General features: G+C 55.8%; 1 protein-coding gene across 1 annotated transcript in view; it reads right to left on the bottom strand.

The window, feature by feature from the left end:
* LOC125449015 (RING finger protein 212B-like) overlaps window positions 1–15,922 on the bottom strand; it is an 85,771-nt gene that overhangs the window by 25,735 nt on the left and 44,114 nt on the right. The window contains exons 9-10 of the mRNA XM_059641782.1: window positions 8,785–8,842; window positions 6,630–6,669 (exon numbers count right to left, since the gene is read on the bottom strand). Coding sequence (XP_059497765.1) covers window positions 6,630–6,669; window positions 8,785–8,842 — 98 coding nt within the window. The remainder of the gene's footprint in view (window positions 1–6,629; window positions 6,670–8,784; window positions 8,843–15,922) is intronic.

Here is a 15,922-nt window from a genome sequence, read left to right as displayed (position 1 = left end):
ATAGGTATGATTTAGTGGCCATTACAGAGACATGGTTACAGGATAGTCATGACTGGGAGCTGAATATCCAGGGGTATCAAACTGTTCAGAAGGACAGACAGGAAGGTAAGGGAGTTGGTGCTGCTCTGATTTTTAAGGATGATATCAGGGTGGTAGTGAGAGATGGTATCGGTTCTACTGAACAAAACATTGAATCCATTTGGGTGGAAATTAGGAATAGCAGGGAGAAGAAGTCACTGATAGGTGTGGTCTAAAGGCCACCGAATAATGACTTCATGGTGGGGCAGGCAATAAACATAGAAATAGCGAATGCATGTAAAAATGGTGCAGCAATTATCACGGGGGACTTTAACCTACATATCGATTGGTCAAACCAGGTTGGTCACGGCAGCCTTGAGGAGGGGTTCGTAGAATGCATCCGTGATAATTTCCTTGAACAATATGTAATGGAACCGACGAGGGAGCAAGCTATCATAGATCTAGCCTGGTGTAATGAGACAGGAATAATTAATGATCTCACAGTTAGGGATCCTCTCGGAAGGAGCGATCACAGTATGATCGAATTTAAAATAAAGATGGAGCGTGAGAAGGTTAAATCCAGTACCTATGTCCTGTGCTTAAACAAAGGAGACTATGAAGAAATAGGGAGGAGTTAGCTCAGGTAGAAAGGGAGCAAAAACTTTATGGTGGGTCAATTGAGGAACAGTGGAGGACTTTCAAAACGAATTTTCACAGTGGTCAGCAGAAGTATATTCCAGTGATAAGGAAGAGCTGTAGGAAAAGAGAGAGCCAGCCATGGGTGTCGAAGGAAATAAAGGAAAGTATCAGATTGAAAAAAAAACACCTACAAAAAAGCAAAGAGTGGTGGGAAACTAGTAGACTGGGAAATCTTTAAAGGCCAACAGAAAGCCACAAGAAAAGTCATAAAGAAAAGTAAGATAGATTGTGAGAGTAAACAAGCTCAGAATATAAAAACAGGCAGCAAAAGTTTCTATAAATATGTAAATCGTAGAAGAGTGGCGAAGGCCAATTTAATAACTGGGAATGAGGAAACAGCCGAGACATAAAACAATTATTTTGTGTCGGACTTCACAGTGGAAGGCACAAATAACATGCCGAAAACTAATGGCAAGAAGGTTAGAGCAGGTGAAGACGTAGAAACTATCATTATCACTAAGGAGGCCGTGCTGGGCAAGCTAATGGGGCTAAAGGTAGACAAGTCTCCTGGCCCTGATGAAATGCATCCCAGGGTACTAAAAGAGGTGATGAAGGAAATAGCAAATGCACTAGTAATAATTTTCCAAAATTCACTGGATTCTGGGTAGTTCCCACAGAATGGAAAGCAGCCAACTTGACGCCACTGTTTAAAAAAGGAAGTAGACAAAAAGCAGATAACTATAGGCCAGTTAGATTAACTTCGGTCGTGGGGAACATGCTTGAATCTATCATTAAGGAAGAAATAGCAAGACACCTAGATATAAACTATCCCTCTGGAAACACCCAGCATAGGTTCATGAAGGGTAGGTCATGTTTAACTAATTTGGTGGAATTCTTTGAGGACATTACTTGCATGGTGGACAATGGGGAACCTGTGGATGTGGTGTATCTGGATTTCCAGAAGGCATTTGACAAGGTGCCACACCAAAGGCTGCTACATAAGATACAGTTGCACGGTATTACAGGTAATGTATTGGCATGGATGGAGGATTGGTTGACCAGTAGAAAGCAAAGAATAGGGATAAATGGGTGTTTTTCTGGTTGACGGTCAGTGGCTAGTGGTGTGCCTCAGGGATCAGTGTTGGGACCGCAATTGTTTCCAATTTACATAAACAATTTGGAGTTGGGGACTAAGTGTGGTATGTCAAAATTTGCAGATGACACTAAGGTGAGTGGTAGAGCAAAGTGTGCAGAAGACACAAAGTCTACAGAGGGATACAGATAGTCGAAGTGAGTGGCAAGCGTCTTGCAGATGAGTACAGTATTGATAAAGTGTCAGGTTATCCATTTTGGTAGGAATAGCAGCAAAATGGACTATATTTTAAATGGTAAAAATTTGCAGCATGCTACTGTGCAGAGACACTTGAGTGTGCTTGTGTATGAATTGCTAAAAGTAGGATTGCAGGTGTAGCAGGTAATTAAAAAGGCAAATTAAATTTTGTCTGCCATTGCTAGAGGGATGGAGTTTAAAAACATGGAGGCTATGCTGCAGCTGTCTCGGGTCCTGGTGAGGCCACACCTGGAGTACTGTGATAATGGGAACTGCAGATGCTGGAGAATCCAAGATAATAAAATGTGAGGCTGGATGAACACAGCAGGCCCAGCAGCATCTCAGGAGCACAAAAGCTGATGTTTCGGGTCTAGACCCTTCATCAGAGAGGGGATGGGGTGAGGGTTCTGGAATAAATAGGGAGAGAGGGGGAGGCGGACCGAAGATGGAGAGAAAAGAAGATAGGTGGAGAGGAGAGTATAGGTGGGGAGGTAGGGAGGGGATAGGTCAGTCCAGGGAAGACGGACAGGTCAAGGAGGTGGGATGAGGTTAGTAGGTAGGAGATGGAGGTGCGGCTTAGGGTGGGAGGAAGGCATGGGTGAGAGGAAGAACAGGTTAGGGAGGCAGAGGCAGCTTGGACTGGTTTTGGGATGCAGTGGGTGGAGGGGAAGAGCTGGGCTGGTTGTGTGGTGCAGTGGGGGGAGGGGATGAACTGGGCTGGTTTTGGGATGCGGTGGGGGAAGGGGAGATTTTGAAACTGGTGAAGTTCACATTGATGCCATTGGGCTGCAGGGTTCCCAAGCGGAATATGAGTTGCTGTTCCTGCAACCTTCGGGTGGCATCATTGTGGCACTGCAGGAGGCCCATGATGGACAAATCATCTAAAGAATGGGAGGGGGAGTGGAAATGGTTTGCAACTGGGAGGTGCAGTTGTTTATTGCGAACCGAGCGGAGGTGTTCTGCAAAGCGGTCCCCAAGCCTCCGCTTGGTTTCCCCAATGTAGAGGATGCCACACCGGGTACAGTGGATGCAGTATACCACATTGGCAGATGTGCAGGTGAACCTCTGCTTAATGTGGAAAGTCATCTTGGGGCCTGGGATAGGGGTGAGGGAGGAGGTATGGGGGCAAGTGTAGCATTTCCTGTGGTTGCAGGGGAAGGTGCCGGGTATGGTGGGGTTGGAGGGCAGTGTGGAGCGAACAAGGGAGTCACGGAGAATGGTCTCTCCGGAAAGCAGACAGGGGTGGGGATGGAAAAATGTCTTGGGTGGTGGGGTCGGATTGTAGATGGCGCAAGTGTCGGAGGATGATGCGTTGTATCAGGAGGTTGGTGGGGTGGTGTGTGAGAACGAGGGGGATCCTATTTGGGCGGTTGTGGCGGGGGCGGGGTACTGTGTGCAGTTTTGGTCTCCTTACTCGAGAAGAGACATACTAGCACTGGAGGGGTGCAGAGGAGATTCACTCAGTTGATTCCAGAGTAGGGTGTGTTGGATTATGAGGACAGACTGAGTAAACTGGGATTATACTCACTGGAATTCAGAAGAATGAGGGGAGATCTTACAGAAACATATAAGATTATGAAGGGAATAGATAAGGTGGTGGCAGGTAGGTTGTTTCTGCTAGCAGGTGAAACTAGGACTTGAGGGCATCGCCTCAAAATAAAGGGAAGCAGATGTAGGACCGAGGTCAGGAGGAACTTCTTAATTCAAAAGTGTTGTGAATCTGTGGAATTCCCTGCCCAGTGAAGCGGTTGAAGCTACCTCACTGAATGTTTTTAAGGCAAGGCTAGATAAATTTTTGAACAGTAAAGGAATTAAGGGTTATGGTGAGTGGGCAAGTAAGTGGAGCTGAGTCTTAAAAAGATCAGCCATGATCTTGTTAAATGGCGGGGCAGGCTCAAGGGGCCAGATGGCCTACTCTGCTCCTAGTTCTTATGGAGATCTTTCCCTTCTCACCTTAAACCTATGCCCTCTAGTTTTGGAGTCACTCACCCTGGGGAAAAGACCTTGGTTATTCACCACTATCCTTGCCCCTCATGATTTAATAAACCCTCCGTAAAGTCACCTCTCAGCTTTCGATGCTCCACGAAAAACCGCCCCAGCCTATTCAGCCTCTCCGTACGGCTCAAACCCTCCACCCCCAGCAATATCCTTGCAAATTTTTTTCTGAACCCTTCACGTTTAACATCTGTCCTACAGCAGGGAGACCGGGATTGAACACAGTATTCCAAAAGTGGCCCTAACCAATGTCCTGTACAGCCGCAACATGACCCTCCCAACTCCTGTACTCAACGCACTGATCAATAAATGCAAGCGTACCAAACACCTTCTTCACCGCCCTGTCTACCTGCAACTCCACTTCCAAGGATCTGTCAACCTGCATCCCAAGGTCTCTTTGTTAAGCAACACTCCCCTCCCCACAATCTTACTGTTAAGGTGCATTAGTCCTGCCCTGGTGTGCCTTTCCAAGATGCAACACCTCATAGCCACATTGCCCAAAAGCACGACATTAGCTTTCAGATCTACCACAGCCGATGCCCAGCCCAGACTCACCACTTAACTCCTCACTGTGGCCGAATTATCAGACACCTCGTGCAATACGGACAGGTGTCTGGTAAACTGAGCCATTGCCTTTCGTTTAGACTTAGCTCCAAAGTCTACTCTCCAGCTGCGTATTCCGACCTCCCTCCTGGCTACAGTCTGAGATTAACTCAGTTTGTTCTCATCCTTAAGAGTCACGTTGAACCCCAAGATGAGTGACTCACCTCGGTTTCATGCTGACCCCTTCTACCTCTGCAATGTGGCTCGCCCTCACACGTTTCGGCTCACCCTGCTGCTGAAACCTTCTCCTGAGACTTTGTTACCTCCAGGCTGTACCATTTCAACCGATTACTGGCTGCTTCTCCCAAATTCTGGGCTCTCAAAATCTCGGCTGATCGAGAACTCCGCTGCCTGTGTCTTCATTTGCAACAGTCATGTTCCTGTACCATTCCGGTTGGCTGCTGGCCTATGCTGGCTCCCAGTCAAGTCTGGATGTCGGAATTCTCATCTTTGATTTCAAATCCCTTCTTGGTCTCGTGCTTCCCCATCGCTGTTGTCTCATTGAAGCCTGTGACGCTCTGGGGTTACTGTGCTCCTCTAATTCCGGCCTCACTGCACCAGGGACCCGGGTTTGATTCCAGGCCCGGGCGATTGTCTGTGTGGAGTTTGCATATTCTCCCTGTGTCTGCGCGGGCTTCCCCCACGTGCTCCGGTTACTTCCCTCAGGTGAAAGACGTGCAGGTTGGGTGAATCGGACATAGTAAATTGCCCCATGTTCTCCAGGAATATGCAGGCTAGGTGGGTTAGCCATGGGAAATGCAGGGTTACAGAGACACGATGGGTCTGAGTGGGATGCTCTTCAGACGGTCAGTGTGGACTCAATGAGCCAAGTGGCCTGTAGGGCTCAATGATTCCCACATTTTAAATTGGCCCACCATTAATGAATATGCCTTGAGTTGTTTGGACTCTGAGCCGAGGACGTCCCTTCCAACCTAACTCCAGGTTTTTCTAGAGATAGTAAGAACTGCCGATGCTGGAGTCAGAGATAACACAGTGTAGAACTGGATGAACACAGCAGGCCAAGCAGCATCAGAGGGGCAGGAAAGCTGACGTTTTGAGTCTGGACCCTTCTTCAGAAACAGGAGAGGGGAAGGGGATTCCGAAATAATTAGAGAGGGGGGAGGTGGATGGAAGATGGATAAAGGAACAGATAGGTGGAGAGGAGACGGACAGGTCAAGGAGTCGGGGATGGAGCCAGTAAAGGTGAGTGTATGTGGGAATAACAAGGTGTAGAGCTGGATGAACACGGCAGGCCAAGCAGCATCACAGGAGCAGGAAAGCTGACGTTTCAGGTCTGGACCCTTCTTTAGTCTTCCCTTGACTGACCAATCCCCATCCTAACTCCCCACCTCCACTCACCTTTACTGGCTCCATCCCCCTCTCCTTGACCTGTCCATCTTCCCTTGACTAACCAAACCCTATCCTAACTGTCCATCTACACTCACCTTTCCTGCTCCTCTGATGCTGTTTGGCCTGCTGTGTTCATCCAGCTCTACACTGTATTATCTCCAAGCTTTTCTATCTTGCTTTCCTCCCTTAAGACTCTCCTTAATACCTACCTCTTTGACCAAGTCTTCAGGAAAATTTTGTGTGGCTCAGTGTCATTCCTTGCTTTGTAAGGTTTTTGTAAAGTGCCTCGCTATGTTTCCTTATGTTTAGAGGTGTTGGGTAAATGGAGTCCATAAACATAGATGACGTGACCTTCAAGAATGAGATAGACAGCAAGAAAGAAGAGGGATAAACAGAGGGGCTAAGTGAGAAGGGGGGTAAAGAGAGGGACTAGAGAGAAGGGAGATACAAATGGTTAGAGACAGCGAGAGAGAGAAAGAGAGAGACATGACAATAGAAAGAGAGAGGAAATACAGGAAGACAAATATGGGACAGAGAGAGAGGTAGCAAGGCACAAAGGAAAAACAGTGAAACCTGGGAAGGCAGAGAGACAGACACACACTGCGAGTGAGACAGACAGTGAGACACAGAGCAAAGCACATAGACAGAGACATTGACAGACAAAGAGAATTGAAAACAGCTTGTAAAATCTCACCTGTGGGACAAGCTGTCTCCTGACTCTGCAGAAGGTGAGCCTAAATTGAAGAGAGAAGTTAACTTGGCCACAAATATGAATTCAGAGACTCTCACAGCCCAATTTATAACAGTCCCCGGTTCAATCTGATACTTGATCTATAAGAGTATGAAGTACTGTCGAATGAGTATAGGGGACAGGCAGTAGGGGGCTGCGGCACAACTGTTAGTGACCCCTTCAAACAAACAGAAAGGGCTCCTGTTCTACTACTGCTGAGTTTTCCAATTAGGCAGGCGTTGCAGGGACCCCCAAGGTCACTTCCATTTTCAAATACAACCCCCATCTCCGGTGGAAAGAGGGAGGGGAAGGGAGAGAGAGTTGCAGATTTCCGATCAGTGACCCACGCTGGAAAAGTGCGCCTGCACCAGACAGCGAGTGAAGAACAGGAGAAACTTCAGGCATGATTGAGAAATAGCTACAGCGGACGGGGCAGATCATTTGGACCGTGGAATCGATTTGTCCTGACACTTTTGATAACAAGATGTACAACTGGATGAATACAGCAGGCCAAGCAGCATCAGAGGAGCAGGAAAGCTGACGTTTCGGGTCTGGACCCTTCTTCAGACTTTCCTTGACTGACCAACCGCCATCCTAACTCCCCACTTTTGAGGAGAAATCCAATTAGTCCCACCCATCTTTGCTCCTCACCCTTCCGGGTACTTTTCCCAATTCCCCGCTAAAGGGCCACCATTGACTTTGTTTCTTACCAGCCCATCCGGCAGCACGCTCAATGCATTGTCCCATGCTCACCTCTAGTTCCGTCAGTAAACACCTCAGCTTATTAGCCCTTCAGCCACTGTGGCACATTAAACTACTGGATGTTCAGACAGACTGATGATGCCCTTCCAAAGGCATGGCCTCCAACAAATTAAAAATAAAACAACAAAGACAGCAAAACACAAGGAAACGCCAACATCTGCAAGATACCCCTACCAAGCCCCAGGCACCATCCTGACTTGGAACCATTTTGCTGTTCCCTTCACTGTTGCTGGGTTAAATTTGGAATATATTTTCAAGTCAGGAGCGCAGGTAGCTCGGAGGGGGACCACGCAGGGGGCTGGTGTTCCCGTGTATCTGCTGCACCCCCTTGTCCTTCTAGATGGTAGAGGGGAGTGGGCTTGGAAGGCGCTGTCTAAGGAGCCTCGGTGAGTCTCTGCAGTGCATCTTGTAGATGGTACACACGACTGCTGTTGAGCATCGGTAAAACTATCTGGAATTAAGAATTTTAAAATGACCTTAATCCATTGCCAATTGTTGAAGACATCCCATGTGGTTCACTAATGTCCTTCAGGGAAAGAAATCTGCCAATCTCACCTGGTCTAACTCCAGAGCCACTGCAATGTGGTTGACTCTCAACTGCTCTCTGCAACGGCCTAGGAAGACACTCAATTGTACTAACTGCTACAAAGTCTCAACAAAGAAATGAAACCAGGCTGACCACCTAGCATTGACCCAGGCACCAGAAAATACAACGGTAGAAATAGCCCTGTTAACCCTGCAGAGTCCTCCTTACTAACATCTAGGGGGCAAGTGCCAAAATTGAGAGAGCTGTCCCACAGACTGGTCAAGCAACGACCTCACATTGTCTATAAAGAATGTTTCTGTGAGTATGACTACGTCCTCGACACTGCCATCACCATCCGGGATATGTCCTGTCCCGCTGACAGGACAGACCCAGCTGAGGGGGTGTCACAATGGTGTACAGTCAGGAGGGAGTTGTGCTGGGAGCCTTCAAAATTGACTCCGCATCCCACGAATTCAGGTTAAACACAGGCAAGGAAACCTGCTGATTATCATGTACCGTCCTCCTTCGGCTGATGAATCAGTACTTCTCCATGTTGAATGGCACTTGGAGGACTGTCTGAGGATGGTAAGGGTGCAAAGTGTACACTGAGTGTGGGAATTTCAATGTCCACCACTGTGGAGGGTCCCCTCCTACTCCCCAGGAAAGCGACTCACTCCCCCAGGAAAACACCCACCAAAAAAAATCAGTCCAAGTCCATATCTCCCTCCTGCCTTTCCAGGGAGAGGCCCTGAATCTGTGCTCTCTCTCCCACCAACTCCCCGGAGATCCCCTCCTCCTTCCTGATTCTCCTCGGGCAGGCATTTCACTCACCCATGGTCGCGTCTCTCGGCGTGCTCCTCCCGGAGGCGATGGAGCTTCCTCTGGGTGTCTGTAAATGAGATAGAGGAGTCAGACAGGACGTGAGGCTTAGCGATCGCACTGGGCGGTTGGCACACCGCCTGATTCACTGACATTGCACGGGAAAGGAGGAGGGTGCCCCATCAGCTCCCCAGCCTCCCGGGATCTGCTGGATTGGGCGTGCTGGGATCGAGGTCACGCAGCCACCTGTTTTCTCACCTGAGAACCTCACCTCTGTGGTTCTCAAAGCAGTAAGTGCCTGCTTCCAACCACTGGGTCTACATGTTCAGACATTCCCAAGGAGCAGTAATGGGAGAGCAACCCCAGAAACAAAGACAAGGACAAAAGTTAGAGCCTCTGCTCCTGATCACCACACAGTGAACTCTTGGGAGGGAGTTAGGTGTGTGTATTTATAAGTGCACGTGTTGGTACAACTGTGCAGTTACGTACATGCACTGGTGTGTGTGTGAGAGTGTGTGTGTGCGCGCGCGCGCGTGTGTGAGAGTGTGTGTGTGTGCGCGCGCGCGCGTGTGAGAGAGTGTGTGTGTGTGCGCGCGCGCGCGTGTGAGAGAGTGTGTGTGTGTGTGTGCGCGCGCGCGCGTGTGAGAGAGTGTGTGTGCACGCGCGCGCGCGTGTGAGAGAGTGTGTGTGCGCGCGCGCGCGTGTGAGAGAGTGTGTGTGTGTGCGCGCGCGCGCGTGTGAGAGAGTGTGTGTGTGCGCGCGCGCGCGCGTGAGAGAGAGTGTGTGTGTGCGCGCGCGCGCGCGTGTGAGAGTGTGTGTGTGCGCGCGCGCGCGTGTGAGAGAGTGTGTGTGCGCGCGCGCGCGTGTGAGAGAGAGTGTGTGTGCGCGCGCGCGCGTGTGAGAGAGTGTGTGCGCGCGCGCGTGAGAGAGTGTGTGCGCGCGCGCGCGTGTGTGAGAGAGTGTGTGCGCGCGCGCGCGTGTGTGCGCGCGTGCGCGTGTGTGTGAGTGTGTGTGTGAGTGCGCGTGTGTGCGCGCGCGCTTGTGTGTGAGAGAGTGTGTGTGTGTGTGCGCGCGCGTGTGTGAGAGAGTGTGTGTGTGCGCGCGCGCGTGTGAGAGAGTGTGTGTGTGTGTGCGCGCGCGCGTGTGAGAGAGTGTGTGTGTGCGCGCGCGCGCGCGTGTGAGAGAGTGTGTGTGCGCGCACGCGCGCGCGTGTGAGAGAGTGTGTGTGTGCGCGCGCGTGTGAGAGAGTGTGTGTGTGCGCGCGCGCGCGGGTGTGAGAGAGTGTGTGTGCGCGCGCGCGCGCGTGTGAGAGAGTGTGTGTGTGCGCGCGCGCGCGCGTGTGAGAGAGAGTGTGTGCGCGCGCGCGCGTGTGAGAGAGTGTGTGTGCACGCGCGCGCGCGTGAGAGAGTGTGCGCGCGCGCGCGTGTGTGAGAGAGTGTGTGCGCGCGCGCGCGTGTGTGTGAGAGTGTGTGTGTGCGCGCGTGCGCGTGTGTGTGAGTGTGTGTGTGAGTGCGCGTGTGTGCGCGCGCGCTTGTGTGTGAGAGAGTGTGTGTGTGTGCGCGCGCGCGTGTGAGAGAGTGTATGCGCGCGCGCGTGTGAGAGAGTGTGTGCGCGCGCGCGTGAGAGAGTGTGTGCGCGCGCGCGCGTGTGTGAGAGAGTGTGTGCGCGCGCGCGCGTGTGTGAGAGTGTGTGTGTGCGCGCGTGCGCGTGTGTGTGAGTGTGTGTGTGAGTGCGCGTGTGTGTGAGAGAGTGTGTGTGTGCGCGCGCGCGTGTGTGAGAGAGTGTGTGTGTGCGCGCGCGCGTGTGAGAGAGTGTGTGTGTGTGTGCGCGCGCGCGTGTGAGAGAGTGTGTGTGTGTGTGCGCGCGCGCGTGTGAGAGAGTGTGTGTGTGTGCGCGCGCGCGTGTGAGAGAGTGTGTGTGTGTGCGCGCGCGCGCGCGTGTGAGAGAGTGTGTGGGTGCGCGCGCGCGCGTGTGAGAGAGTGTGTGTGCGCGCGCGCGCGCGCGTGTGAGAGAGTGTGTGTGTGCGCGCGCGCGCGTGTGAGAGAGTGTGTGTGTGCGCGCGCGCGCGGGTGTGAGAGAGTGTGTGTGCGCGCGCGCGCGCGTGTGAGAGAGTGTGTGTGCGCGCGCGCGCGCGTGTGAGAGAGTGTGTGTGTGCGCGCGCGCGCGCGTGTGAGAGAGAGTGTGTGTGCGCGCGCGCGTGTGAGAGAGTGTGTGTGCGCGCGCGCGCGTGTGAGAGACTGTGTGCGCGCGCGCGTGAGAGAGTGTGTGCGCGCGCGCGCGTGTGTGAGAGAGTGTGTGCGCGCGCGCGCGTGTGTGAGAGTGTGTGTGTGCGCGCGTGCGCGTGTGTGAGTGCGCGTGTGTGCGCGCGCGCTTGTGTGTGAGAGAGTGTGTGTGTGTGTGCGCGCGCGTGTGTGAGAGAGTGTGTGTGTGTGCGCGCGCGTGTGTGAGAGAGTGTGTGTGTGTGTGCGCGCGCGTGTGTGAGAGAGTGTGTGTGTGTGCGCGCGCGCTTGTGTGTGAGAGAGTGTGTGTGTGCGCGCGCGTGTGTGAGAGAGTGTGTGTGCGCGCGCGTGTGTGAGAGAGTGTGTGTGTGTGTGCGCGCGCGTGTGTGAGAGAGTGTGTGTGTGTGTGCGCGCGCGTGTGTGAGAGTGTGTGTGTGTGCGCGCGCGCTTGTGTGTGAGAGAGTGTGTGTGTGTGCGCGCGCGCTTGTGTGTGAGAGTGTGTGTGTGCGCGCGCGCGTGTGTGAGAGTGTGTGTGCGCGCGCGCTTGTGTGTGTGAGAGTGTGTGTGTGCGCGCGCGCGCGTGAGAGAGTGTGTGTGCGTGTGCGCGCGCGTGTGTGTGTGTGTGTGTGCGCGCGCGCTTGTGTGTGTGAGAGCGTGTGTGTGAGTGTGTGTGTGTGCGCGCGCGCGTGTGTGAGAGTGTGTGTGTGTGCGCGCGCGCTTGTGTGTGAGTGTGAGTGTGTGTGTGCGCGCGCGCTTGTGTGTGAGAGAGTGTGTGTGTGTGCGCGCGCGCTTGTGTGTGAGAGAGTGTGTGCGTGTGCGCGCGCGTGTGTGTGAGAGAGTGTGTGTGTGTGCGCGCGCGTGTGTGTGAGTGTGTGTGTGTGCGCGCGCGCGTGTGTGAGAGAGTGTGTGTGTGTGCGCGCGCGCGTGTGTGAGAGAGTGTGTGTGTGTGCGCGCGCGCGTGTGTGAGAGAGTGTGTGTGTGTGTGCGCGCGCGCGCGTGTGAGAGAGTGTGTGTGTGTGCGCGCGCGCGCGTGTGAGAGATTGTGTGTGTGCGCGCGCGCGTGTGTGAGAGAGTGAGTGTGTGTGCGCGCGCGCGCGTGTGAGAGAGTGTGTGTGTGTGCGCGCGCGCGCGTGTGAGAGAGTGTGAGTGTGTGCGCGCGCGCGTGTGTGAGAGAGTGTGTGTGTGCGCGCGTGCGCGTGTGAGAGACTGTGTGTGTGCGCGCGCGCGCGTGTGTGAGAGTGTGTGTGTGTGCGCGCGCGCTTGTGTGAGAGAGTGTGTGTGTGTGCGCGCGCGCGTGTGTGAGAGAGTGTGTGTGAGTGCGCGCGCGTGTGAGAGAGTGTGTGTGAGTGCGCGCGCGCGCGTGTGAGAGAGTGTGTGTGTGCGCGCGCGCGTGTGTGAGAGAGTGTGTGTGTGTGCGCGCGCGCGCGCGTGTGAGAGACTGTGTGTGTGTGCGCGCGCGCGCGTGTGTGAGAGTGTGTGTGTGTGCGCGCGCGCTTGTGTGAGAGAGTGTGTGTGTGTGCGCGCGCGCGTGTGTGAGAGAGTGTGTGTATGCGCGCGCGCGTGTGTGAGAGAGTGTGTGTATGCGCGCGCGCGTGTGTGAGAGAGTGTGTGTGTGTGTGCGCGCGCGCGCGTGTGAGAGAGTGTGTGTGTGTGCGCGCGCGCGCGTGTGAGAGAGTGTGTGTGTGTGCGCGCGCGCGTGTGTGAGAGAGTGTGTGTGTGCGCGCGCGCGTGTGTGAGAGAGTGTGTGTGTGTGCGCGCGCGCGTGTGTGAGAGAGTGTGTGCGCGCGCGCGCGTGTGTGAGAGTGTGTGTGTGCGCGCGTGCGCGTGTGTGTGAGTGTGTGTGTGAGTGCGCGTGAGTGCGCGCGCGCTTGTGTGTGAGAGAGTGTGTGTGTGTGTGCGCGCGCGTGTGAGAGAGTGTGTGTGTGCGCGCGCGCGTGTGAGAGAGTGTGTGTGTGTGTGCGCGCGCGCGTGTGAGAGAGTGTGTGTGTGCGCGCGCGCGTGTGAGAGAGTGTGTGTGTGTGCGCGCGCGCGTGTGAGAGAGTGTGTGTGTGCGCGCGCGCGCGCGTGTGAGAGAGTGTGTGTGTGCGCGCGCGCGCGTGTGAGAGAGTGTGTGTGCGCACGCGCGCGCGCGTGTGAGAGTGTGTGTGTGCGCGCGCGTGTGTGCGCGCGCTTGTGTGTGTGAGAGTGTGTGTGTGCGCGCGTGCGCGTGTGTGTGAGTGTGTGTGTGAGTGCGCGTGTGTGCGCGCGCGCTTGTGTGTGAGAGAGTGTGTGTGTGTGCGCGCGCGCGTGTGAGAGAGTGTGTGTGCGCGCGCGCGTGTGAGAGAGTGTGTGTGCGCGCGCGCGTGTGAGAGAGTGTGTGTGTGTGTGCGCGCGCGCGTGTGAGAGAGTGTGTGTGTGCGCGCGCGCGCGCGTGTGAGAGAGAGTGTGTGTGCGCGCGCGCGCGCGTGTGAGAGAGTGTGTGTGCACGCGCGCGCGTGTGAGAGAGTGTGTGCGCGCGCGCGTGAGAGTGTGTGCGCGCGCGCGCGTGTGTGAGAGAGTGTGTGCGCGCGCGCGCGTGTGTGAGAGTGTGTGTGTGCGCGCGTGCGCGTGTGTGTGAGTGTGTGTGAGTGCGCGTGTGTGCGCGCGCGCTTGTGTGTGAGAGAGTGTGTGTGTGCGCGCGCGCGTGTGAGAGAGTGTATGCGCGCGCGCGTGTGAGAGAGTGTGTGCGCGCGCGCGTGAGAGAGTGTGTGCGCGCGCGCGTGTGTGAGAGAGTGTGTGCGCGCGCGCGCGTGTGTGAGAGTGTGTGTGTGCGCGCGTGCGCGTGTGTGTGAGTGTGTGTGTGAGTGCGCGTGTGTGCGCGCGCGCTTGTGTGTGAGAGAGTGTGTGTGTGTGCGCGCGCGCGTGTGTGAGAGAGTGTGTGTGTGCGCGCGCGCGTGTGAGAGAGTGTGTGTGTGTGTGCGCGCGCGCGTGTGAGAGAGTGTGTGTGTGTGCGCGCGCGCGTGTGAGAGAGTGTGTGTGTGCGCGCGCGCGTGTGAGAGAGTGTGTGTGTGTGTGCGCGCGCGCGTGTGAGAGAGTGTGTGTGTGTGCGCGCGCGCGTGTGAGAGAGTGTGTGTGTGCGCGCGCGCGCGCGTGTGAGAGAGTGTGTGTGTGCGCGCGCGCGCGTGTGAGAGAGTGTGTGTGCGCGCGCGCGCGCGCGTGTGAGAGAGTGTGTGTGTGCGCGCGCGCGCGTGTGAGAGAGTGTGTGTGTGCGCGCGCGCGCGGGTGTGAGAGAGTGTGTGTGCGCGCGCGCGCGCGTGTGAGAGAGTGTGTGTGCGCGCGCGCGCGCGTGTGAGAGAGTGTGTGTGTGCGCGCGCGCGCGCGTGTGAGAGAGAGTGTGTGTGCGCGCGCGCGTGTGAGAGAGTGTGTGTGCGCGCGCGCGCGTGTGAGAGAGTGTGTGCGCGCGCGCGTGAGAGAGTGTGTGCGCGCGCGCGCGTGTGTGAGAGAGTGTGAGCGCGCGCGCGCGTGTGTGAGAGTGTGTGTGTGCGCGCGTGCGCGTGTGTGTGTGAGTGCGCGTGTGTGCGCGCGCGCTTGTGTGTGAGAGAGTGTGTGTGTGTGTGCGCGCGCGTGTGTGAGAGAGTGTGTGTGTGTGCGCGCGCGTGTGTGAGAGAGTGTGTGTGTGTGTGCGCGCGCGTGTGTGAGAGTGTGTGTGTGTGTGCGCGCGCGCTTGTGTGTGAGAGAGTGTGTGTGCGCGCGCGTGTGTGAGAGAGTGTGTGTGCGTGTGCGCGCGCGTGTGTGAGAGTGTGTGTGTGTGCGCGCGCGCTTGTGTGTGTGAGAGCGTGTGTGTGAGTGTGTGTGTGTGCGCGCGCGCGTGTGTGAGAGTGTGTGTGTGTGCGCGCGCGCTTGTGTGTGAGTGTGAGTGTGTGTGTGCGCGCGCGCTTGTGTGTGAGAGAGTGTGTGTGTGTGCGCGCGCGCTTGTGTGTGAGAGAGTGTGTGCGTGTGCGCGCGCGTGTGTGTGAGAGAGTGTGTGTGTGTGCGCGCGCGTGTGTGTGAGTGTGTGTGTGCGCGCGCGCGTGTGTGAGAGAGTGTGTGTGTGTGCGCGCGCGCGTGTGTGAGAGAGTGTGTGTGTGCGCGCGCGCGTGTGTGAGAGAGTGTGTGTGTGTGCGCGCGCGCGTGTGTGAGAGAGTGTGTGTGTGTGCGCGCGTGTGAGAGAGTGTGTGTGTGTGCGCGCGCGCGCGTGTGAGAGAGTGTGTGTGTGCGCGCGCGCGTGTGTGAGAGAGTGTGTGTGTGTGCGCGCGCGCGCGTGTGAGAGAGTGTGTGTGTGTGCGCGCGCGCGCGTGTGAGAGAGTGTGAGTGTGTGCGCGCGCGCGTGTGTGAGAGAGTGTGTGTGTGCGCGCGTGCGCGTGTGAGAGACTGTGTGTGTGCGCGCGCGCGCGTGTGTGAGAGTGTGTGTGTGTGCGCGCGCGCTTGTGTGAGATAGTGTGTGTGTGTGCGCGCGCGCGTGTGTGAGAGAGTGTGTGTGTGTGCGCGCGCGTGTGAGAGAGTGTGTGTGAGTGCGCGCGCGCGCGTGTGAGAGAGTGTGTGTGTGCGCGCGCACGTGTGTGAGAGAGTGTGTGTGTGTGCGCGCGCGCGCGTGTGAGAGACTGTGTGTGTGTGAGCGCGCGCGCGTGTGTGAGAGTGTGTGTGTGTGCGCGCGCGCTTGTGTGAGAGAGTGTGTGTGTGTGCGCGCGCGCGTGTGTGAGAGAGTGTGTGTATGCGCGCGCGCGTGTGTGAGAGAGTGTGTGTGTGTGTGCGCGCGCGCGCGTGTGAGAGAGTGTGTGTGTGCGCGCGCGCGCGTGTGAGAGAGTGTGTGTGTGCGCGCGCGCGTGTGAGAGAGTGTGTGTGTGTGCGCGCGCGCGTGTGTGAGAGAGTGTGTGTGTGCGCGCGCGCGTGTGTGAGAGAGTGTGTGTGTGTGCGCGCGCGCGTGTGTGAGAGAG

The sequence above is a fragment of the Stegostoma tigrinum genome, chromosome 43 (genome assembly GCF_030684315.1).
Source record: "Stegostoma tigrinum isolate sSteTig4 chromosome 43, sSteTig4.hap1, whole genome shotgun sequence".
NCBI classification, from domain to species: domain Eukaryota; kingdom Metazoa; phylum Chordata; class Chondrichthyes; order Orectolobiformes; family Stegostomatidae; genus Stegostoma; species Stegostoma tigrinum.
The sequence above is the reverse complement of the archived record's forward strand: the minus strand, read 5'-3'. Positions and strand labels throughout refer to the sequence as shown.